At 41.5% G+C, this 25,727-nt stretch overlaps 1 protein-coding gene across 1 annotated transcript in view; it reads left to right on the forward strand.

Annotated features, from left to right (window-relative positions):
• Positions 1-1,051: 1,051 nt before the first annotated feature.
• Positions 1,052-25,727, forward strand: part of LOC139312540 (transitional endoplasmic reticulum ATPase-like) — a 28,645-nt gene continuing 3,969 nt past the window's right edge. The window contains exons 1-14 of the mRNA XM_070937411.1: positions 1,052-1,203; positions 4,544-4,655; positions 7,456-7,628; positions 9,315-9,457; positions 10,893-11,023; positions 12,447-12,578; positions 13,404-13,506; positions 14,293-14,426; positions 15,373-15,508; positions 16,092-16,204; positions 17,436-17,600; positions 21,834-21,956; positions 23,841-24,053; positions 24,766-24,944. Of these exons, the coding sequence (XP_070793512.1) occupies positions 1,184-1,203; positions 4,544-4,655; positions 7,456-7,628; positions 9,315-9,457; positions 10,893-11,023; positions 12,447-12,578; positions 13,404-13,506; positions 14,293-14,426; positions 15,373-15,508; positions 16,092-16,204; positions 17,436-17,600; positions 21,834-21,956; positions 23,841-24,053; positions 24,766-24,944 (1,877 nt within the window). The 5' untranslated portion in view covers positions 1,052-1,183. The remainder of the gene's footprint in view (positions 1,204-4,543; positions 4,656-7,455; positions 7,629-9,314; positions 9,458-10,892; positions 11,024-12,446; positions 12,579-13,403; positions 13,507-14,292; positions 14,427-15,372; positions 15,509-16,091; positions 16,205-17,435; positions 17,601-21,833; positions 21,957-23,840; positions 24,054-24,765; positions 24,945-25,727) is intronic.

Below are 25,727 nucleotides of genomic sequence, written 5' to 3' on the forward strand. Positions count from 1 at the left end.
CAAATGTAGAAAAAAGATAATCAAAGGATTATGCAACTCTGGGTTTGCAAGGAATAAATAGCTCTGCAGCCTGACCCATTCAAGATGTAGGCCTTTCTACCATAATATGGCAAGTGCATCAAACAATTCTTTGTAATGTAGACTTTTCTTAAGGCACTGAACATCTTCAGAAAAATCTACAATGCGCTGGACCAAGCAGCATGGAAGTGCAAAGGCTTACAAAGGCTTTAAATGGTGGACACAGAATTGCAAGCTTGCAATTGCAAGCTCCTTACCCTACTATCTCTTACATTCCCTTACTATCCCTTACCAGACTTATCATACTATCCCTTACATTCTACCTGAAGACACACAGGATCGCCTTCCCTATTTTCCACATCCCAGAACATCCAGAATGCCTGTCGGCCAGTCCTGTTGTTGTTGGTCTTGTTTTCTGCACGGGGCATGATTTACTGATGTTTATTCTGCTTTTTCTCTACCGCCCAATACCTACCCGAGGCAAAACAACTTGCTTCTAAGTTCTGTCACATTTGCCATGTGATCCCTCTGCCGCATACACAGAATTGCACGCGGGAGGTTTGGAGCGCCGTGCTTTTTCTCCACTTGCACCCTCTCGCCTCGCTTTACGTCTTGTTTTTACCCACAAAAACACCCATGAAGAGGCAGAGAAAGCTCTTCGAGCCGCCAGTCAGAGAGATCCCAGAGGCGGGGTGGGGTGGGGTGGGGTGGAAGGAGAGGACAAGGACACTTATTATGCAAGAAATGTCACTGCGTGGCCGGCAATAATTTGGAATGCGCCCTCCGTTTCTCCATTCACCATTTCAGAGTATGGTAGAAGGGCGGAGATCCATTCATAAATAGATCGGCTTTGTCACGGGCATTCTGGGGCTGGCTGGAGGATCGCGCCTGCAGTCGATCGGGTTGAGATAGTGAATCTTCTCTCCCCCCCCCCCCCACCTCCACTTACCCAGCAATCGTCAGCCTGCCTGGGAAAGAGGTTGGCACGGCTGTGGCGAAAGAGGGCGGGCCAATAGGCCGAGAGAGGGGCGGGTGGGAGCAGACCTATTTTCCAGCCGCTGTGAGCAAGGAGAGAGACCGAGCAGGGCACGGCCGTGTGTCCTAGGTGCCCGAGCGGGAAAGAAAACAGGAATCAGCGGCCCAGACGTGACAAGGAGCAGCCGACATGCCTGCCACGGGAGGGGAGTAAGTCATCTGGCGCGGGAGTCGCCGCCTTCGCCTTTTCCACCCTCCCTTTGCTTCTTAACGCGTGGAAGGCAGCGAGGGGAAGGGGCGTTCGGGGACCCGGCGCCGATAGTTTGTAGTAGGGATCACTTTCCAAACCCATCTCCTCTGCGTCGCTTTAGCTTTGGAAACAGTTACCGGGGGTGGCAGGGGGGGGGAAGTCGAGAAGAGATTAGGGAAAGCTCGATTTGGGCCTGACCTGACTTACTCGATTCAGCCCAGAAAAGTTTTGACAGGATCCTGGAAACTTTCCCCAAGTTGAGGGTTAGCAGCTTTGCTCAACTTGGCTGGGCTATAGGGCAGCTTCTATAGGCTTGAGCGAATGCAATACAAGCTGTCTTGACCCCTTGATTCTCAGGATGAGTAGGAGGTTTTTCTAAGCAGGTTGTGTTGGGCCTTCTCTTCTGTCGCGCTTCCTCCCTTAGTTGTTTGGGGAAACCCAAGCAGGGGGCAGCTGACGTTTATATCCGAGAATGATCACACAACAGGAGCACGGAGGAGGGTCAACACGGCCCGGTTATTTATAGGTGCAGGAATGCGTCTTGGACTTGAGACTTTAAAGTCACAGGACCCACCCCCTTCTTTTTTCTTCTTCACAAAGCATTGAGGTTATTCTTCCCTCAACTTTTGCGAAGACACTTTTATTGCACCTACGTTTTCAAGAATGAAAGCCCACTTTGTCTCAGTATCACAGAATGGACTTTTGTCCATAAGTGCTAAAATAAATATTTGCCATTAAGCTGTTGCTTCCATCAGATCGTGGTGGCTACTTCTGGAAATTTGCCATGAGAAGCAAATCTATGGTTGTTTCAAAAGGTGGTTTGTTTTGTGTAGTTGTTAGCTGTGGATTATTAGAGGGGTCCAGAAATGTCCTCTTATTCTTACCCCTTGTTTCCTTACTTCCTCTTTCTTTCCTAACAACAAAGAAACAAGCATCCCTTACATTTGGAAAGGATAGTTGTACAAAACATTTTGACTGGTAAGGTAGAGATCTCTATTCGAAATAGCCTATTCTTTCTGCTAGCTAACTAGTATTTAAGCTGTCAAACCACTCAGCAGTTAAGTGTTTAGTTTTTGTAACTCTTGTACTGGATCCAGTATTTTTCTTTATTGTAGCATTGTCGGGGAGATAACTAATTTTTCTAGCCTTTAAATCATCATTCCAGCAGCAACTTTCATTATTTGGATTCACATATTGTGCTATACCATCATATATTTTATTTTATTTTATTTTATTTTATTTTATTTTATTTTATTTTATTTTATTTTATTTTATTTTATTTTATATTTTAATTTATTTTAATTTATTTTAATTTATTTTAATTTGATTTATATGCCACCCTTCTCCGGAGACTCAGGGCGGCTTACAATGCGTTAAGCATTGTATATTTATACAAAGTCAGCTTATTGCCCCCACAAACTGGGTCCTCATTTAACCTACCTTAGAAAGGATGGAAGGCTGAGTCAACATTGAGCCTGGTGAGATTCGAACTTACAGTAATTGCAAACAGCTGGTGCTAATCACAATGCTTTTAGTCTGCTGAGCTACCAAGCCCGTTATCTATTTATTTATTTTAATAATTGTATAAACCCACCTGTGATGAATTAGTGTTATGAGAACTAAACTGTGACTTAGTCAACAAACTGCAGTGAAAAATTCTGGCTTAGCGCAATACATTAACTCAGGTACATTGTGGTTAACAAAGTCATCTCTAGCATAAAGGCTGCAATATTTAAAACATGGACACTTCAGGGTAAGGTTTGGAGAGGGGAGAATTCTCTTATAAGCACGCATCATTTGAATTTTGAGCTACATTTATTTCTTAGGTAAAGTAATAATTCATAACTGTTCCTCATCCAAGTTTCTAACAAAGTCGGTTGTGAAAAAATAATCACAGTAAATATTGTTGAGATTTGTTGTTTAATGCACTGCTGTAAATCTTATCTTGAAAAAATATTGAAGTGGTAAAGTAGTTAATGTAGTGTAGCTTTGGAGATTCAAACTGAAATCTATTTTCTGTCATCATCAAAACTCCCAGGTTGATTCTAGGCCTGTCACACTCCCTTAGTTAGCCTTCCTCACTGTAATGTGGGGGGGGGGGGGAAATATAAGGTCTGTACATGTCAGCCTGAATTCTGCAATGAAAGATGGGATAGAAATGTAATGAATAATCAGACAACAAATGACCTATTGGGTCATCATTTCAGATATATTTCCTTACCTAAACAGATAAACAACATGACCATGGGTAGGCAAAAAAAAAACAAAAAACAAAAAACCCAGTGGGAGCAACTTCTGACTTCCTGCCGGTTTCCCCATTGATTTTGCTTATGGGAAGCTGGCAGGGAGCATTGGAAATCACAATCACATGACTGCGGCTACAGCAAGGGCACTGTAGCAGCCACAAGTTTGTCAATACAACTGTTCTGAAGATCCTTTAAATTTCAGTCCCATGGAAGTAATGGGTCTCAGATACTGGACACATTCTATAAATCAGCCCATTTGAGGTACAATGAGGAAAACATTATTGCCTATAATGCACTGTTTCACCTAATTGAAAGTTACAAGCAGACAATGGAAGAATGTTATTAGTATGTAGAATATTGATATGGTGATGATATTAATGATGATAAATAATGATCTTCAATAATACATTACATCAGAGTTCCCCAACCTTTCCAACTTTCCGGATTTGGGGGTGGTGGTGGAGAGGGAATGCTTCCTTGTGAGTGTGCGTGCATGCGCTCGCCCACTGTTTGCACAAGTGGGGATGGGTGATGCAATTGCCCGCTGCTGCTGTGGTCTAATTCCGAACAACTCATGGCCCAGTGGTGGGCTGCGGCCTGCGGGTTGGGGACTCCTTCATTATATCTCATATTCCCTTATTATTTGTAATCATATATTTCTGTGATCTGAGTATCTCTGGCTTGAATATTTTTGTACTTAAAAACCCATGGCTTTGTTCACACAACTTCTTGAACCATATGCTACCCAACCACAGTTTAACCTAGCATGTCATGTAAACCCAATCTAGGTGATTAGCTTATGATTAAGTTAAATATGATGTACTTAACCCAAGTGTATAGATTTATATAACACTGAACCATAAACTAACTACACTGGCTTCAATCAGTCAGTCAGTCAGTTAATTTGAACAATATGCTGAGTTAAAATGTGGCCAGTTTGTGGTTCGGCATGGTATGTGAATATAGCCTGCATATTGTAGTCCTTCTCAGAATCTTTTCTCCACCATAACATCCCATCTTGGTGCATCTAAATCATATACATTCTCTTCTGCAGCCCCAAGGGAGAGGATTACTCCACAGCCATCCTGCGCCAAAAGCATCGTCCTAATCGCCTCATTGTAGATGAAGCAGCCAATGAAGACAACAGTATTTTGAGTCTGTCCCAGGTAAATTTAAGCCCATTGTTCCATTTTCTTCTGACCAATCTTTATCCTACATCCCAGTTTCCACAATCTTTCTACGCCAGTCTTCCCAGTCTGTTGCCTGAAAAATGTATTAAGTCAGCTCTTTCCCAGAAATCTTGACCTTTGGTCAAGATAATTGGGAATTTGGGAAGTTGCTGTCCCAATACATCAGGAGAATGAGAGGATGGGGATATCTGATTTATAGTTGACCTCAAATATTCTACTCAATGGGTACATCATAAAGCAATCCACAAGATACTTAACTTTAAACTTTATATTTTTCCATATAATTAATCTAACCACAAGCACTGGGTTGGTTGTGGTTAGATTAATCTTAACTGGCCCTCTCATATATGTAATATCACTTGCTAGAATTTTAAGCAAGTTAGTTTATCACCCATTGCTGTTTTCTTCGTGTATGCACATACGTGCACACACATCCTGAAGTCAGTATTTCATGACTTTTAGAGGCGAATTCTCAGACAGACTCAGACCTGTTTTGCTTTTCCTATTTTTTTCTTTTTTAGTTTAACAAAAGTTATTTTTGCTTGTCTGAGACTACTATCACAGACATCATTACTGTTGCCATCCCTGTTTCTGTCCAGCACAAAACAACAGCACTGAAAAAACTGAGTTACAACCAGTCCTTTCACTTACAACTGTCATAGCATCCCTGCAGTCACATGATCAAAATTTGTGTGGTTGGCAACTGACATATATTAACTGCATCCTGGGGTCATGTAATCACCATTTGAACCTTCAAGCAAAGTCAATGGGATAAGCTGCAATGAAAAAAGATTGTAAAACTGACTCATTTAACAACCACATTGCTTAGCAACAGATATTCTGGTTCCAATTGTGGTCATAGATCAAGAACTACCTGTACTCAGAACAAATATTTCAGAACAATTTTAACGATTCCTATAACTTGGACTAGTAGCTGCTGAGGTGCCACGTCCTGATTCCCAGAAACAATCTGTGCTTAAGGAGGCATTGACTGGCTGATTTTCAACTAGGAGGGGAAAGAATTGAGCAAAAGTCAGCTCTCCATACCGTCTGCTTGCTAAAAAAAAATCTTATATAGCTATGAGTGCTTATCCTTAGGACTTGTCCTCATGAGGTCAAAATGGAAGTGAATCTGTGAAGAACAGTAAAAACTGCTGAAATGTGTCTCTGTCAGTTTTGGCTATCTTCCATTCACATCTTGATGGAGAGGATGCCAGTCAGTACAGAAAAGCTTTGCTGTCTTGTCCTGTGCGGAGACGACTTTGCTAAACCTAATGCCACAGAGTAAGATTTCAAATCAACCTGAAAGAGAACCCCAGTTTGTCATAAGACTTCCTCCAATTGCGTTCCAGACCTCTGCCTCTCTGATTCAACATGCTGAGTTCTTAGTAAAAAAAAACCTGATAAATGAACTGTGGACATGAAATCCTGAGCCATTCCTGGTTTGGCAACCTTAGCATGATTTAAATCCCTATAACAAGAAGTTGGGTCTAGTCCAGCACCAAGTCAGCTGCTTCCTTGGTTAACTCAGGGAAAAAGACTATAGGGCAGACAATATATTAACAGCATACTTATGTTATCTTGGCCATCCAAACATAGCAGCCGACAATCAAAATTAACAGATTATCTGGTAGAAGGCCTGCTCAGAGAGATGGAATTTCTATGGATTCAGCCACATGGTTCTCTATTTCCCAACCCTAGTCTATTACAATATTGAGTATCCCAATAGACACAGCCTCCTTCTGTCATGCAAGTCTGTAAAATACATACAGGTTAATACAAAATCTTGGATACTAGGCTTTTTTTTCCAATAGCATACCTAGTATTAAAAAGGATGACTTTCTGGATGAGGCTTTCTACCATCTCTGACATCCAGACATCTTTGGTTAGACTGCAGTCTCTAAAGAAGGGAAGCCAGCCAGGTTTCCTTTTCCTGCATCTGCCAGGTTGCAGCCTTCCACCAGATATCCAATTGCCTGTCACTACTTTTTTTTTCCAAGCGAACATCTATTTTTCATCCTCCTACCATTTCCATATACAGCTCATAATGCTAAGTAACAATGAGGAAAATAGACAAAGAGAGAGAGTTCCTCATCTGCTGTAATCAGTGCTCTTAATATTTGTACATAATGTCTCAGGAACAGCCCCCTTTGCTCCTCTGCACTAACAACAGCCCACTTCCCCGGGAAGTTTTTCTTTTAACTTTGAGAGCACATAATGCAATATCTCTGGGCAGAAAGGCTTCAATGGAAGCCTTTGAAGCAACCTGATTTCACAAAGAGCCTGCAACAGGTACAACTTCATCTCCAGCAGTGGTGGGATTCAAAAATTTGTTTACTACCTGTTTTATGGGCATGACTTGGTGGGCATGGCTTGGTGGGCATGGCAGGGGAAGGATACTGTAAAATCTCCATTCCCTCCCGATCAGCTGGAACTCGGGAGGCAGAGAATAGATGGGGGTGGGGTCAGTCAGAGGTGGTATTTACCAGTTCTTTGGTAAACTACTCAAAATTTCCGCTTCCAGTTCTCCAGAATTGGTCAGAACCTGCTGAATACCACCTATAATCTCCAGTGCATTCTGGCTACATATATATAGCCTATGTGTGTAGGATTTGGGGTGATGGCAACTATGTGTTCTGAACTAACAAATCTCAGTTTGATTTTGTCCACAAGTAATGATTTGCCCAGTGCTTATACAAAATGAGCATGTTGTAGTCTTCTTTGTAGAACAGATGTGCTTGAGGGTCAAAACTAAACGTATTTTGGTTCTCCTCAGGCCAAAATGGAAGAACTGCACTTGTTCCGTGGAGACACGGTGCTAATGAAGGGAAAGAAACGCAGGGAGACAGTATGCATTGTTCTTACTGATGACACCTGCCAGAATGAGAAGATTCGAATGAACCGCGTCACCCGTAACAACCTCCGTGTGCGCCTTGGAGATGTGGTCAGGTGAGGGCATCCCAAAATAGAATAAGGGAGGAAAAGGAAAGGCTGTTGGCAAAAGAGAAAGCTAAAATGAGGAGGCATCAAAACAAAATGTAGGCCTAAATAGGGGGATTTCAACAGTTTAGAAGGAAACAGCCTTAACAATAATTTCTCTATGTAGATGTGGTGAAGTGGTTAGAATGTTGGACCAGGAAACCCACAAAAGATGTAATTAAAAATTTTTTAGATTGTGCAGAAATGGATAGATTGACATTAAAAGAAAAAGAAGATACAGAGTATTTTCGAACATGGGACTTGTTTTATAAATAGTTGGGAGTAGAGTAGAAATTAGGAGTGGAAAGAGTATTATTGTATAAAAATATACAGACAATACGCTGTTCACTAAGCACTTATGTATGTAATATGAAAATATATAAATAAACTGTTAAAAAAAAAAGAATGTTGGCCAGGATTAGGGAGACTCAGGTTCAAGTCTCTTAATCATAGCTTTTGAGTAACTTTAGCAAGGTCACTATCTTAGTTTAGCATATCTCATAAAATTATCGAATGGAAAAACAGGATGAGGAGACATGTTCATCTGTGCTACCTGGAGCTCTTGAAGGAAAAGCAATACTATATAGATAAAATATTTTTAGAAGTTGTCCAAATAGCACTTTGGGATATTAAATTTGACACTAGAACTGAATAAGCGCTATGGTGACCTGCCCTACAGATCAATGGTGAAATCTGAACCGGTTTACTACTGGTTCGCTGGCCGCGCATGCGCACCATGTGCTAAACGTGCACTGCGCATGCACAGTGCACACCAAAAGGAGGCTTGGGAAGGTAAGTAGAAGAGTGCGGGGGGGTGATCAGCTGTGGCGCGCGTGGGAAACTTTTTAAAAACTTTTTAAAAGCATTTTTACTACCGGCTCAGGCAAATAGGTAGTAAAAAATGCTTTAAAAAAGTAAAAAAAAAAAAAAGGCTCCGATGATCACAGCTTTGCTGTGCGATCATTGGAACCTTTTTTTTTTACCTTTTAAAAGCATTTTTTTACTACCAGCTCGGGCAAATAAGTAGTAAAAAAATGCTTTAAAAAAGTAAAAAAAAGGCTCCGGCAATCGCGCGGCACAACTGTGATCGTCGGAGCCTTTTTTCTTACTTTTTAAAAGCATTTTTTACTACCTATTCGTCCGAACTGGTAGTAAAAAAATGCTAATAAACTTTTTTAAAAAAAGTTCCAATGATCACGCGTCACTCAGCTGTTTGTCGGAACTTTTTTTTTTACATTTTTTACTCCTGGTTCAGGCGAACTGGCCAAACCAATAGCATTTACTCCTGCTATAGATCCAGGATATCTGTAAAGCAGTGGTGGGCAGCCTACAGTCCTAGAGCTGTAAAGATGCCTTGGCTTTACTTCAGAGGCCTTGAGTGAGAGGTCAACTGAGATCTCGGATAAGGGTTCCCTTTTTCCTATCTGCAGCTTGCTGCAGAGTAGAGAAATGGGGCTGTTTAGGGAGAGGAGGGGAGAGAATGATGCAGGAGAGAAAATAGATGTCTAGATGCTCTGGCCCTATCCAATCCTTGTTTCAGTATCATCCATCGTGGAAGCCTCCATAGATGAACATTGGGGGATTATGTGTAAGCAGTGGATGTGTGTAGCACAATGCTGACCTCAGATGAGGCCATTTGAGTCTTTCTATTTCTAGTGTACAGGCCTGTCCGGATGTGAAGTATGGAAAGAGGATTCATGTACTCCCCATCGATGACACTATTGCAGGGTTGACTGGGAACCTCTTTGAAGTTTACCTCAAACCATACTTTCTGGAAGCCTATCGTCCTGTACATAAAGGTGAGAATGGACAGAATCACTTAGAAAACAATTGCGCCAGCAATTGCACTCCCACTACGCTGTCCCCCTTCTGCCAGACTCACTTGCCTGCCATTTTCCCCTTGCTACAAGCAAGCCAGCTGGACTGGCAGAGTAGAATAACATTTCTCTGTTTCACTTGAGCAGTCTGCCTCTTTACTGATGAAGAATTGGAGCCATTTTCTCAGTGGCCTCTTAACTATTGGATTGGCCTGAAATCAATCGGGCTGGCAAAACAGAAGTCAAAAGCACCAAGTAGTCATTGTTTATATGTCATTTCACTAGACCTGTCCCTCAGGACAGGATAAAGAGAAGCAGAGCCGGTGAGAGACTTTTGAGATAGAGAAAAAGAAAGCAGTTTTATAGGCACCTCTTTATTAACTGCTGCTGGTTTGATGGGATGAATGCTTTAGCTCACAAGCTACCAAGATTCACCCAAAATTTTGTTTCTTTGTTGTTGGTGCCTTTGAGTCAGTGTTGATTCCTGGCAACTGCCTGGATAAGTCCCTGCAGTTTTTGTGGCAACATTTTTGGAAGCGGTTTGCCATTGTCTTCTTCCTAGGGCTAAGCGAGAGTAACAGGTGCAAGGTCATCCAGTTGGCTTTGTTCCTAAGGCAGGACTAGGACTCATGATCTCCCAGTTTCTAAGCTGATGCCTTAAGCACTATACCACTCATCCACCCAAGTCAGTACTAGTTTTTTTTTTTGCCACAAGTTGTTTTTAATGCTCAAGTACTGCCAATTCCTATAGCTGGAGTCAACACTGTCTTTATAACTCTCTTTGCCTTAGGCGTCTTCCTCCATCTCACACAGTATTAAGGGCTTAGGTCATAGGCCATAATAATGAAAATGGTGCAAGAGCTGCTTCCCTCATAGCTGCTCTTTACAACACTGGACAGTGCCAAGAGGCTGGAATTGTCCCCTTTTCAGTACCATCAGCCTTCAGCAGCTTGTACTGCTTTAGTCTCTTATTTATTGGTTACATTTATATCCCACTTTTCTCTCCATACAACATTCAAGGCAATTTTCAGCAACCAAAATACAGATTGTAGAACAAAAATAAAAACAATGTAGTGTAGTTAAAATAAGGTAAAATTAAAATCAGTCCAGTTAAAGTTAAAAGTTTGGTGGATAAGATTTTTTTCATTTTCTAGAATTATGGGGGAATAAAGGCTGTCAGGTGGGCCTCACCAGAGCAAGTGTTTTTCCTACAACCAATAGGAACTGGGAACATGAATTAGGTTTTGCAGCTCGACCTACTTTTGCAGTGCCTTCACTAGCTAAAAATTTACCTTTTTTGTTTCACCCATATTGCCATATCCTAATCCTTATCATGGGACATCACTTTGATTTCGTGGTTCAGTTCTGAGAAAGATAATGAATTGAGCTAACAGTGCAATTCCTCTGCTCTGTCTAGGTGATATCTTCCTTGTACGTGGTGGAATGAGGGCTGTGGAATTTAAGGTGGTGGAAGTAGATCCCAGTCCCCACTGCATTGTTGCTCCTGACACAATTATCCATTGTGAGGGGGAGCCCATCAAACGAGAGGTATGTGGGAGAGTTAATGAGATCCATCTCAAGAATGGGAACCCAGTAGCCAGAACTTGATGCTAGTCATTAGAGGCTCTTCAACAGTTTCCAATGGGAGTAGTGCAGAAGTGTCGTGGTCTGTGAGAAGCCACAACTTAGACCAAGGGTCACCAACGTTTTGGACCTCAGGGACCACTAAATCCATAATTTTAAAACCCATGGACCACTAATGTAATCTGCCTAATGACTGGCTGGGTGAGCGTGGCTAGGTGGTCATGTGACTGGCTGGGTGTGGTCAACTCAATGTCACTCACATTGAGGGGCGCCTTGCCAGCCTCTGCTTGCCCCTCCCCACCCAGCCACTCACTCGCCTCCCCACCTGGGCTCCTTAGGGCCCAACAGGAAGCAGTTGTTGGAGCTCAGCAGCCACCTTGAGAAAGAATTGGCAAAAAAGCTGGCTCACTCACCAAATTGGATCTGAATGAGGCTCAGCAGAAGGACCTCACTGGGGACTATGAGCGTAGGCTTTCCAAGCAGAGGGAAGACCTGCGGGAGTGCAAGGCCAGGTACAGGTGCCTGGAGGCTCAGCAGGCTGAGATGGTTAGCCAGTTCAGGCCATGATGCAGTCCCACTGGAACAAGGCCTTCCAGTTCTTCGCCACCAGCAGCACTTCCCTCTAGCCTTCGCCCAAAGCCCCACACCAGGAGGCTGAAGCAGACCTCAAGTCAGAATTTCTTTTCCCCTCCAACCCACACAAGAAGACCCCAAAGTTGGAGACTCTCTGCAGCAACACAAATGTTTATTGCATGTATTCAGCCCAGGGACCGTAGTTTGAGAACCCCTGATTTAGTGCAATATAAAAAATGCAAATAATTTTTCTGCGGACCATCAAGATTTTCTCGTGGACCACCAGCGGTCCATGGACCACCAGTTGGTGACCGCTGACTTAGACCACTGTCATGTAGAAGGTATTTTATCTCACAGAAGGGAAAGGGACATGGGAACCATCTCAGAAGGAATACTCTAATTTTCTAAAAAGTAAAAACGAAGAAGGAGAGAAGTGCTTTCAGACTTGCAAGATTCTGTTTTGTTTATTTATCAAATTTAGAGACCACCCATCTCATTCTCAAAGTGACTCTGGGTGGTATACAATTAAAAACATAAAAACATTGTTCCTGTAACAAAAAGGGTAGTATTAGTATTTATGGTTTGTGGTCTGGACTATCTTGAAGGGCTGGACTATCTTGAAGGGCTGACAACAGGGGTAACATTTTAAGAGCAAGTTCTGCGGTTATTCCAAATGTTATTGCTGAGAAACATACAGACTTAAGATATGAGTCTCTAATTCAACAATTACAGTATATTGTTGTCCTGGCTGGGAAGAGAGAGCGTGATTCTTTGCGATGATCTTGTGGTGTGTTTTCTGTGTGCCTTTTGTTAGGATGAAGAGGAGAGCCTCAATGATGTTGGCTATGATGACATCGGGGGCTGCCGTAAACAGTTGGCTCAGATCAAAGAGATGGTAGAACTGCCATTGAGACACCCAGCACTCTTCAAAGCGATTGGAGTGAAGGTACCACAATGGAGGGCTAGGATTACCATAATTTCCACATTATTGTTCGCCATCCTTCTTAGCTTTACAATATGCCATAATAGTCTATCATGGGCAGATGGACATTCTGTTTCAGTTTCTATTGATCACAATCTCTCCATCTTTCCAAGCAGGCTAGGCTTTGTAATGTAAACTTTTATTGCCAAAAGAATAAGAGCATGCTAGGGGCTTTTACTATATCTTCACCTAATTTATTGCCCTGAATATCTTTGTTGATTGTATCACTGCCAGTTGAGCCAATTACCGTATTTTTGGACTATAAGACGCACTGGAGTATAAGATGCAGCTTAGTTTTTGGGGAGGAAAATAAGAAAAAAGGTGATTGGCGGATGGATCACCTCCTGGAGTACCCCCAATCAGCTGTTCCCAGAGGTGAATTTTAGCAACAGGTTTGTTGTTTGTGAGCTTTGCACCTTGCTTTTTTTTCAGCCTCTGAAACCTTTGTTTCAGAGGCTTTTTTTTCCTGCTGTTTCGGGGGCTTTTTTTCTGAAGCTCTGTTTCGAAGGGTTTTTTCCTGAAGTTCCCTTTCAGAGGCTTTTTATCCTGAAGCTCAATTTCAAAGGCTTTTTTTTTTCTGAAGCTCCGTTTCAGTTTCAGAGGCTTTTTTCAGCCTCTGAAACCTCTGTTTGAGAGGCTGGGTGGGGCTGCATTCGGAGTATAAGACGCACCCAGATTTTCACCCTCTTTTTTGGGGGGGGGAAAGGTGTATCATATACTCTGAAAAATACGGTACTTACTACACATTCATTTGATGTGATTCCTCTGCTTTCTCCCTTCCTTCCTCAGCCTCCAAGAGGGATTCTTCTTTATGGCCCCCCTGGAACTGGGAAAACACTTGTAGCTCGGGCAGTTGCAAATGAAACTGGAGCATTTTTTTTCCTTATCAATGGTAAGAAACACGGCACGGTGTGAATCTTTCTATGCGAGTGTCATAGAAAAAAACAACTATCCGGGACATCCATATTCTCCTAGCTGCCACATTTCTACATGATGATTGTAAAGGAATTGACGTATATTGCATAGAGTGGCATAACAAATTAATGGGAACCAGTGCAATGAAGTTTACAACTCTGGGCAATGACCAAACGCGAAACAGCAGAAGTGGCAATCCTAAAAATAGTCCCCTTTTCCAAACCCTGAGGTTTGTTAAAGAGTCCTGGAGTCCTTTTGTTCATATTGCTTAGGCTTAGAACCTGGCTTAGGATCTGGCTATCTACAAGACCTCATTCTGCCACCGATTGCCTCCCACCGACCGGTACGCTCACACAGAGAGGGCCTCCTCAGGGTGCCGTCAGCCAAACAATGTAGACTGGCGATCCCCAGGGGGAGAGCCTTCTCTGTGGGGGCCCCTGCCCTCTGGAATGAATTGCCCCCGGACATACAAAGGATCCCCGACCTCCGCGCCTTCCGTTGTGCAGTGAAGACCCTGTTATTCCAGCAAGCCGCTCTGATGGGATAAATGGTTTTAATTTGGTTTTAATGGGGTTTTAAAATTGGTTTTAAATGAGAGTTTTAAATTCGGCCTATGATTTAATTATTTTAATCTGCTTTTAAATTCTATTTTGTACACTGTTTTATTATGGCTGTTCACCACCCTGAGTCCTTCGGGAGAAGGGCGGTATATAAATAAAATAAAATAAATAAATAAAATAAATATTCTGTCTTGCTTCTTCAGGCCCAGAGATCATGAGCAAGCTGGCTGGGGAATCTGAGAGCAACTTACGCAAAGCCTTTGAAGAGGCTGAGAAGAATGCTCCAGCTATTATCTTTATTGATGAACTAGATGCTATTGCTCCCAAGAGGGAGAAGGTAAGGGATGGTTTCTTGAAAGCAAAGTGGAAAGAAACTCAAAGAAACTTTCATGGTCTCTGCGACTGAGGTGGTGGCAACTCCATTCAGTTGCCCCCACCTCAGATGTTGGTAGAGGTGTTTCAATACAAAGAGTGGCCTCAAAGATGATAAGATTTCATCAATGGGTGAAACATTAATTTGTACAAAGCCCTGATCTCTTTCCTCAGCACTAATGTGTAGATCCAGGTTTCTGAGAAATAATGCATCTTTTTCCTTGGTGAGTTATGTGAAAAGGCAGGCAGGCACACAATAAAGTTAGAGAGCATAGAAGAGAAGAGGGCAATATGAAATAAAATTCATGCCAGGATGAAGAGGTTAATAATGCAGGGCTGGAGTAGTAGAAATCTTTACCCTGCTAAGTGTTAAGAATAAGTGCTGCCTTAGTCTCATGCCATCTAAACTCATAGAAAAGCTAGCAAGACACTTACTGGAATTTGTGGTCAGTGGACAAGGTGTTGTTAAACAAAATATTACCTTGATTTATAAATGAATGAATGAATATTTGTAATAGATGGTATCTTTCTTGTTCAGGAGGTGTTTATACATGGTTTTCTGCCCCCATGTTTTATTTTCACAATTCTCTGATTATAATTAGTTGTTTTGGGAGACAGTGATGGCCCAAGGTCATCCAATGAGTTTCTTGGCTGAGCAGGGAGTTGAACTTGTTTAAATCCACTATCCAAATAAGGCAATACTGCAAATAATGCATCTCATACTTTCCAAGCCACTTTCCTTTTTTGCCTCCAGTAACAGTCTCATGCAGTTCTTCCACTAGGAGGTGCTGTGCTCACACTCTGAAATCTAGGAAGGTTTGTTGGTTTCTCTAGGATGGCACTGTTACTGATATTTCAGCATCTTCTTTTCTTCTATGACTCTATGGTTCTTCTTTGCACTCCCATTTCAGACACATGGGGAAGTGGAACGCCGGATTGTTTCCCAACTCCTGACCCTCATGGATGGCCTGAAGCAACGCTCTCATGTCATAGTTATGGCCGCCACTAACCGACCAAACAGTATTGATCCTGCTTTGCGTCGATTTGGTAAGAATCTGCCCACATTTTTCTCTTTCTACCCCTGCCTTTCTCTTGTCTGAGATCTGATCTTATATGCCAGGGCTGGCAAACTTGCAGCCCACGGGCCGGATGTGCCACACGCTGGCCACGCCCACGCCCAGTTTATCAAAGGGGGGAAACAGTTGAAATGCGTCACGTGATGTTGCTGTGGCGACATGAGTTTGACATTCCTGTTATTTGCCATTCATAATGATATCATGTATCAAAATCACAAGTTACTTTTAGCTATCAGGTTAAAAAAAAGCCTTCGGTCTAAAAACGTTGACTCTCATGCCTTAAAAGTGGCTGTCACTGATGCTTAACTTATTAAATGAAAAGAAGGCAAGTTTTCTGCATTTGGGGACGGCATTCTCTCCACCTCTTTGTCTATCTAACAATACCATTTTTCTCAGGCTCTGTGAGCTTTGGAGAGTATTGGGGACAAGCAGACATCATCTCTTCATCAGTCAGCATGCCAATTAATGCCTGATATATATAAAATACAATAGTTGTGTGGACGAAGTATATGTTCAGGACTGGACAATCCTGTTTACTCACTGCTTTTCTGCAGGGCGCTTTGATCGAGAAATTGACATTGGAATTCCAGATTCAGTGGGAAGGCTGGAAATCTTACAGATACATACCAAGAACATGAAACTGGCTGATGATGTGGACCTGGAGAAGGTAAAGACAAAGAATAAACTGTTTTAAGGGATAAGGATAAACAAAATTGCATTTCGTCCAGCTTATTCTATGAATTGGGGCTACATATCTAAATATCTACTGTACAAATATTAAGGATTTCTTGTTAGTAGCAATAACCTTTCTTGGTAATTTTATTCAGAAGGCACTTACGTTGCAGTTTCTTTTGACTGAGTTTATTGATAATGGACATGTAAGATTGTCTACATATCTGAGCACCCATACTTATATCATTTATTTTGGGATCAATTAGTAAATTGTAAAAGCTACATTGTTAACAACTGCCAGCGTAAATTGCTTCCATTAGTTAGAAAACTAAACATGCAACTGTCTTGGATTCTGGGACTAAGGCCATGATTGCATTAGCTTGATTAGGGTACACAAGCCAAATTAGTATCTCATTAAGAAGTTAGCTGGAATCAAAATTGGATTATGGGAATTAAGAAAGATACATTCAAACAAAATTGCAGAAGGATGGGGGAATCAGAGGTGCCTCATCACTCTCATATTCTTACATTATTTTGCAAAAACGAAGAGTGAAGAGAATGGAAAGGCTTAAAGATAGAAATTCAAACGTGGTATCTTAAGGAGAAGTCACAGATTAATTACAGCAGCTGCAACTTTCACATAAGCTTCATCATTGCCTTTCACAGTTGTGATTTCTCCCCATTCTACTGTACTCTTAAAATAAAGCAGTACCACCACAGTCAAAAAGCCATTTTACCTCTGAATTTTTAGCAGCAGAATTCCAGGATACTTGGGAGCTGGTTCCACAGGTTGAAGCTCCCAATATCTGGAACACCTTTCCCCATGCAGTTGGACCAACCCTCTTGGTCTTCCAGAGGGCCCTTAAACGTGGTTTTGTCTACTAGCTTGAGCATCCCATGATAGAGTGGAGCTTGTTAGATGGTTGTATGATGGCTAATGGAATGCACTCTGTGAACATTTTCCTGCCATTTTATAAATTGGTTTTTATCTGGTTTTTATTTTAATTTAAATTAATTGTTTTGGTGCCTTTTATATTCCTTTTTATATACTTTATATACCTTATACCTTGGATTATTATTATGCATGCCTCCCAGAATTACTATGTGAGATTAGGAGTTATACAAATGTGATCAAATAAATACTGGGAGTAACCCAGGTAGGCTGCGGGGATCTCCCATTGGTTTCCCCCATTAAGTGTTCTGATTTACCTGGACTGTGGTTGCAGGTGGCCAATGAGACCCATGGTCATGTGGGTGCTGATCTGGCAGCATTGTGTTCCGAGGCAGCACTCCAAGCAATCCGTAAGAAGATGAGTGTCATTGACCTGGAGGACGATACAATCGATGCTGACATCCTTAATGCTATGGCTGTCACCATGGATGATTTCCAGGTAGGCTGGTTCTGGGCATCCAATAGCTACATCATTTTTCTACAACAATTTACTTTTGCTTTTTAGTTCCTGTCAACAGAGCCCAGTTCCTCAGAAAAACTGAGGAATCCCAGAACACTCTGTCCCAAATACAGAGAAGATTGCAGTCTTACTCCTCCAGCCCTTTCTTTCAGTGTTACTGATTTATTACATTTCTGCTTTTTAACATAAACTTAAAAACTGATTACAGACAAATGGACTCAACATTTTTCTAAGTATACACAATGGGATCTTGATTTTTGCAAAGACCATGTTCTTTATAATTACTAAATAGCTTCCAACTGTGTTTGTTCAAAGTACAGATGTTTAGGATTTGATTTAATTGGTAGGGTGTGTTGTTATCTTGTTATTCTTGTGTTGGAATAATTTGGTTATTGATGTGTCACATCTGTAGCAGGCATGTGCATGGTTCTTCGGCTATACACTCTATTATATATTTGGATTATAATAGTAAAATCTAATATAAACTAAATGAAAGAAAAGAGAATAGAGAAGAGTAAAGAGTGCAGGAAAAAAGAAAGAAGAAAAAGAAAAGTTAGAATATAGTAAAAACTCTACTTTTCCACTATATCTTTTCTCCCATCTTTTTGAAACAATATTTAGAACTATAGAGTCACTTTTTAATAGTAATTTGTTGTTGTTGTTGTTGTTGTTGTTGTTGTTGTTGTTGTTAGTCGCAAAGTCATGTCCGACCCATCACAATCCAATGGACAACGTTCCTCCAGGACTTCCTGTCCTCTACCATCCCCCGGAGTCCATTTAAGCTCACGCCAACTTTTTCATGACTCCATCCAGCCACCTCATTCTCTGTCGTCCCCTTCTTCTTTTGCCCTCAATCTTTCCCAGCATTAGGCTCTTCTTCAGTGAATCCTTCCTTCTCATTAGGTGGCCAAAGTATTTGAGTTTCATCTTCAGGATCTGGCCTTCTAAAGAGCAGTCAGGGTTGATCTCCTCTAGGACTGACCGGTTTGATCGCCTTGCAGTCCAAGGGACTCTCAGGAGTCTTCTCCAGCACCATAGTTCAAAGGCCTCAATTCTTTGGTGCTCAGCCTTCCTTATGGTCCAACTTTCACAGCCATACATTGCAACTGGGAAAATCATAGCCTTGACTCTACACACTTTTGTTGGCAGGGTGATGTCTCTGCTTTTTAGTATGCTGTCTAGATTTTGAACAGTAATTACTCGGCTCTAAATCTCAAAAGTTTCCTGATTCACTTGACCTGAATTAGTTATAATTTTGAAACCAATGCTTTTGTTACTTTTGCCAGCTGAGTCAGATGTAGTCTCCGTAAGTGGACATGATATTCCATATTTATTTTCCCATCTGAAGGAGAAGCGAAGATACCTTCAGTTCTATTAAAGATTTGGTACCTGGTTTTCATCGGCGTGTATAACTTTCAAAGGCTGCAGCTACTGTATTGTTCTTTTTTTCCCATCCAATTTGAGGTACTTCCTTCTTCCCATAGTTCTCACACCAAACGGCAGCAGTTATCCAAGGTCTTCATAACATCTTTGGGCTCAGCGTTTGCTTTTCCCAGACTGGCCCATTTCTATCTTCACATTTCTTTTAAAGTGGAATGAAAAGTGGAGCTCCTATCCTCTTTAATAATTTATCAGGTGATTAATAGTGCCAGTCTGAGTCTCAGAAGAGCCATATGTAGGTCACACAGGTGCAAAGCTCTCAGTGGTTACCTTTGCCTGCAGCAGTGGTGAAAGTTAACAAGGCGTTCAAAATGATTTCAGTTGTACATTACTTCAGTGGACTGGATATAATTAACAGTCATAAGGAGGTCTGAAATGCCAATGTAGGAAAAAAGTGTTAGCTTATTGTACAATCTTGCTCTGAGAAATAAGTTTGGGGAAAAAATATCGCTATGATTAGAGAGGTTGGCCTTGATGACTAGAGGAAATATTTGTTACCAAGGCAATGATCACATAAATGTGAATTGACTTCATATAAAAAAAAAAGTGGTGTATGAAAACACCTCAGACAGCCCCACCCCCACCCCCAATTCATACGAAGATAAAAGAGGGAGTAGAGGAAGCACATTCAGACTTGCAAAATTCTGTTACTATAGCTGTTCTAATAAAAGTAGCTTTAGGCCCACACAGCATCTGTTGCTGAGTCTGGTGTACTTTATAGGACTAACATTATATTTGTAGAAAAATAGTTGACAACAATCAGATTTTGTCATCCTTTAAATCCACACAGGATAACATGCAGCTTTTTCCAAGGTCTATTTGGCAGGGATATTATAATTAAGGATTCTCTGCAATGCATGGACCTATGCCTCCTGCAACGTGTCCTTTATGTCATTTCCAAGTATGGGGAAATATCTTTCTGGAACTATGGCATCACTTAGCTTTTGCAGATCCATACAAAAGGGCATTTTACCATTTTTTCTTGGTGACTGGGCCCATTAGTGCACACCACAGTATAGGGTTTGTAATTTCTTGAATTAGGTCATATTCATTCACTGTTTAAAGATTCTGTGTGCAATTTTTTCAAACAAAACAAAACAAATGAGCACTGTGATTTGTGCACTACATGAAGTAACGTTGTGTTGTTATGTGTTATTCATGGCTAACTCTTTTGAGTCAAGTATATTCCATACTCTTGCAGAATTATCTTGTTCATTTTTTAAATTCCATCTGGATCCAAATGCAAATATCTTGTACTTATCCCCTTATTACACATATATTAATAATTGAGGGGGTTCTTTTATAATATTTACTGTATGCCTGAAATTTTTTTTCATATAGTCCAGATTTCTACTTGGACTAGGAAGAGTAATCTGTTTCTTTGATGGTCTTTTCTGAAACAAATACTCAGGGGTCTAATTTGAAATTAAAGTTTGTACCACTGATGGAAAATAAATTCTTCATACAGGTTCAGATACAACTCCGTGCCCACACCCCAACACGCCTACCAATCCTTACAAATCAGTGTTAAGATTTTGCACCATTTATATATGGCATACAATAGCAAAATCGCCTACTTAGATATTTCCTGTAGTGTGCTCCTCCAGTGGAGCAGATTCCTTTAGCATTGTGGGCTTTACCACATTGTGTACCAACAGACAAAGGAGCTGGTTCTTTTGGGTCTCTCTAGGATACTCTAGACCAGGGGAGTCAAACTCACATCGTTTCAGCATCGTCATGTGACGTATCGCGACTTTTGTCCCCTTTGCTAAACGGCGTGGCCAGCACATGATGCATCTGGCCCGTAGACCACGAGTTTCACTGCTCTAGACTACTTAACCTGGGCCATCTTCTGTCCTATTTTTTTCCTATTCGAAATGGCTACCATTTCTCCTCCTCACATCATATGGAGAAGAGGTAATATTTTTTGAACTATTCCTTATATATCTGTTCTCCAAGTGACACCACTAAGTTATGTAAGATGATGACCATTGTCCCTCAATGGTAGATTAAAATCAAATATTTGATTCGAAGTCTTGTGACAAATTTCAGAGCTCCTCATTTAATGTCCTCTACAAATCCAACGTAAAACTTTGCACCCTAGGTAAGACCTAGTGGAGACACCTAGTATTATGATTATTCCAAAGTCACTTAAGAGCTTCTGTGCTCTGCAAAATAGAAGTGCACTCCATCACTGTTTTAGATCTGATTCCTTGCATTGTTCATTGCTAAGACTTTCATCATTTCCATCATTTTTCGTGTGAATTATGGTAGTTATTTTTCATTTTATTTATATATATCTATATATCTATTTTTCTTACTTCTTCGTAGGGTTTATGTGTGTTTTTCTTCTAGCCAGGTTTTCCCTACGTAGAAAAACCTTGGTTACGTAGGGAAAACCTGGCTAGAAGAAAAACATATATATATATATAATTTCACAGTATTCATTAAGAAAAACATATATATATAATTTCACAGTATTCATTAATATTCCTATGTACACTGGAAACAATTTTCTAACCATTTCTGGAAGTTGGGAATATTAATGAATACTGTGAAACTATTACCTCCTTGTATTCCTGTTGCACATCCATGCCACCTGAATATAGAAAGGTTTGTTCTTTTGAATGGACCTCATGGAATGTTAGGCTTAATTACAGGAATGAAAGCTGAGCAAAATGATGAACTCTCTTGGGGGCAGTCACTCATCTCAGTGCTTTGTGCTATCCTACGAACTGCTGTGGTAACCATGCTGCCCTTTCTGCTTTCCAGTGGGCTCTTGGCCAGAGCAACCCTTCGGCCCTAAGGGAGACCGTAGTGGAAGTGCCGCAGGTCTCCTGGGATGACATTGGGGGCTTGCAGGAAGTGAAACGTGAGCTACAAGAACTGGTGCAGGTCAGTCATTCACACAAGTAGTGCAAACACATCAGAACATATGTGCGTATAATTGTGTCTGCATAGCATAAAAAGATAAAGAACAGTACAAATGCGTTAACTTTGCTGAGATCCAACCCTTGTGAAAAATCTCAGTGTGTCTTGCTTGTAATAGTTCAACCATTCTGGTAAATCAAGGCCAGGGAAGTAAAAGTTCCAAAATGGGGGGCTAAGAGAACCTTGAGGAAATTAATTCAGTTGAAAGCACATTATAATGCATTGCCATTAATGAGAGCTCTCAGTGGCTTACAGAGCAGCTCCAAGTTACAGTAATGCAGTGGCCTCCTTTAGCAACTGGAAAAATCCATGCATACATTTCTAGGAACCAAAAAGCAATATTTCAGCAGAAAATGAACATATATCTGCCAGCACTGTTCTATTTTATAGCCTTTTATGAACAGCATGTTGGATTATTTAACCTTGAAATCCTCTCTTCCTTTCACAGGCTTCTTGGTTATAAAATCAAGGCCAACTTCAATCCGAATATATCACCACTGAGATAATCAAAATTCAGTGATTCAGAAATGGAACATTCTGAAAAACATGGAGCATGCCAAATTTCTTTTGGATTATGCCAATCCAGGGCATAATCATTTGAAACTAAATTTCCTAAACTAAAGCTCTGACTTGGGCAAACAGAATGTGCTAGAATTCTCTAGAAAATTCCATTGCTGAATTTTACACATCCTTGCACCACAGTATTTATACACAATTTCTGCACTCACTGACCTCATCTCTGCTCTTGGCAAAAAAGCAGACAAGCATTTTGCTTGCTTTGATATTTTAAGAGATGATTTGGGGAAAATAAGGTGATGCAGATTGCTTTCAGATTGGAAGCTTAACCAGAATTATAAAAGTTGTGCCCTTGGCATTTCTCCTCTCCAACAATAATGAATGTAAGGTTTGGTGTTTAATGCTTGAAGGACACTGACAGAACCATTTTCATCACAGACATCCTTGATACTGCTTCTATAAATATAAAATATATATTAAATTCACATGCATATATATAAGAGTGTGTGTGTGTGTGTATTTGAGATCAGCTATAAACCACAGGGAAGAGTGTTGGTCAGCTACATATTCTGTGTGCACTAGTCCTCTTAACACAGAGCTCTGGCACCTTTAGAAAACTGCTGAGCTTCCGCACCTATCACCTCCAGCCAGCATGGCCAGTGTTCATTCATAGGAGGAATTAGAATATAAACTCCATTGAGTGCATCCCCAGATGCAGTCAGATTTTTTTTTATAGTCCATCCTTGTTCCAGATTAATAATGAGTGGTGTGCATATTGCCTAGGCCAGTGATGGCGAACCTTTTTGGCACCAAGTGCCCAAACTGGGACACATGTGCATGTGTGTGTGCCGGAGCGCCAGAAACATGAAGACCAGCTGGATGGCATGCGCTGCCTGTTTTTTGGCCATTTTGGGGCCATTTTCAGGCCATTTTTTGAGCCATTTTCTGGGCGTTTTTGTCCTGAAAAACAGCCTGAAAACGGCCTGTTTTTTGGGGTGTTTTGGGGCCTGTTTTCTGGCGCTCTGGTGCTCAGAAAGAGCAGCTGGCTGGTGTGCTTGGGCATGCTGGAAACCAGAAAAGCAGCTGGCGATGGCATGCGTACCCATAGAGAGGGCTCTGCGTGCCACTTCTGGCACGTGTGCCATAGGTTCGCCATCACGTGCCTAGGCAGTGAAGACAGTACATGAGGGTAAAGCCATTCTCTTTAGCTGGTCTTTACAACCCAGACAATGAAGAAAAGTCAGACTGTAGTTTTTCAAGCAGAAATAGTACTGACTTTTATAAGACCAATGGCTCAAGTTTCTTACTTCTTTTCTCTCTTGTCTTCATCAGTTCCCAGTGGAGTATCCGGACAAGTTCCTGAAGTTTGGAATGACACCTTCACGAGGTGTGCTGTTCTATGGGCCCCCTGGCTGTGGCAAGACCCTCCTGGCAAAGGCCATTGCAAACGAATGTCAGGCCAACTTTGTCTCCATCAAGGGTCCTGAGCTACTCACCATGTGGTTTGGAGAGAGTGAAGCCAACGTCCGTGATGTTTTTGACAAGGTACAGAATACAAAGTTGGCGGGGGGTGGGTGGGGGGGAGGGGAGGAGAAGGGCTGACTGTTGGGGCAGGAACTGAAGGCATCATCTATTTCCCAGTCACTCATAATGTCAAAGTGAGCTCTTGTTCTGGTGGCTTCATCCAGACATGCCTGCAGTTTTTGAGTAACAGTATAGAAATGGTTTGCCATCATCTTTCCTGAATTTTTGTTTTACCCTCCAAAGTAATACACAACGCTGGTATTCTCTGGAAGTCTCCCATCCAAGTATTACCTAGTGCAATCTTGCTTAGCTTGAATCCAGACAAAAGTGGCCAGGTTTTGCCTCCTGTGAGGTCCTGCCACCCATAGAAGAAAATGAAAAAGTGAAAGAGGTTAGAGTGAGCTCCCACTTTATAAATATGTTGTGGAATTTTGGCACTGATTCTGGAGCTTTTATTAAAGGAAGCCATTGGGGAATGTCCTAGGGTGGACATCCCATTTTTAGTAGCTGCCCACAATTCACAGTTCATTGTCTCAGGACAATCCACTAGTTTTTCATGGTCCATTGGACTATTTAGTCTAACCTTCACTTTGCCAAAGGATAGTCCTGTAATCCAGGCATCACAGTTGAAATTCATTAATCTGGAAAGGTGGAAGGACTTGGAACACAAGACACATACTTTGCCAGTCTTATATTTTGTTATCTAACTCATATTGGTCCTTTTGTTCCCCAGGCCCGCCAGGCTGCTCCCTGCATCCTGTTTTTTGATGAGCTGGACTCCATTGCCAAGGCCCGAGGTGGTGGAGCAGGGGATGGTGGGGGTGCAGCTGACCGTGTCATCAACCAAATCCTCACAGAAATGGATGGCATGACCAATAAGAAGACAGTATTTATTATAGGTGCCACCAATAGGTGAGAATTTAAAGGAAGGAAGGTCCAGTTCTGTGGGCTGTAGAGATGCTTGGGCAACACCCACCTCTTTGTCCTGTTGCCAGTTTAGCTATTCCTCCTCCAGAGTCCTTTTTTACTCAGCTGGTCATTGAGACTGGATTGAAGTAAGAGGTCATTGAGAAAAAGTTAAATCAGGACCTCTTCTTTGGAAACAAGTCTCGAGGGTGACATGTGACCTCCATATCTGATTTATGGCCCCCTTTGGCCATAATTTCTCCAATCTGGTAGATTGAATTCTGTCTTTGTAATAACAAACTCAGGAAAACTGTAGTATCAGCTCTATAGTTCAGTATCAACATATTAGATAAAAACAAAACTCTGTTGTGACCGAGACCCAAGTAGTGATTACCAAACACAATTCAGTCCTGAACAAACTTATTTTATTAAAACAGCTGAAAATTAATTCATTCTTAGCTTAGTCCAAAACAAATTCTTCATAACCAGTCCTATGGCCTTATCACCAACCTTTGATGTCTTTTGCAACCTGCCAAAGGCTTTTCTTGGCAAACCCCCCCTCCCTCAGCCCAAAGTTTAAAAGACACTGACAAGAAGCACTGGAATCAATGTTGCTTTTCTACAAAGAACCCAACGGCTGGTTGCTGCTCTTTTAAGCCTTATGGGAATGGCCAATCATCTTCTGGCCTTACTCCCGAGTCATCCTTTTTGATTCAGCTGTTCTTGCCTTCTGGCAGCTCTTCACATGCATGTACTAGGAACAGGCTTCTCCTGTTCCTCTGCCTCTCT

The sequence above is a fragment of the Pituophis catenifer genome, unplaced genomic scaffold (genome assembly GCF_029215685.1).
Source record: "Pituophis catenifer annectens isolate HBS135680 unplaced genomic scaffold, rPitCat1.0.hap2 SCAF_2, whole genome shotgun sequence".
Lineage (NCBI taxonomy): Eukaryota > Metazoa > Chordata > Lepidosauria > Squamata > Colubridae > Pituophis > Pituophis catenifer.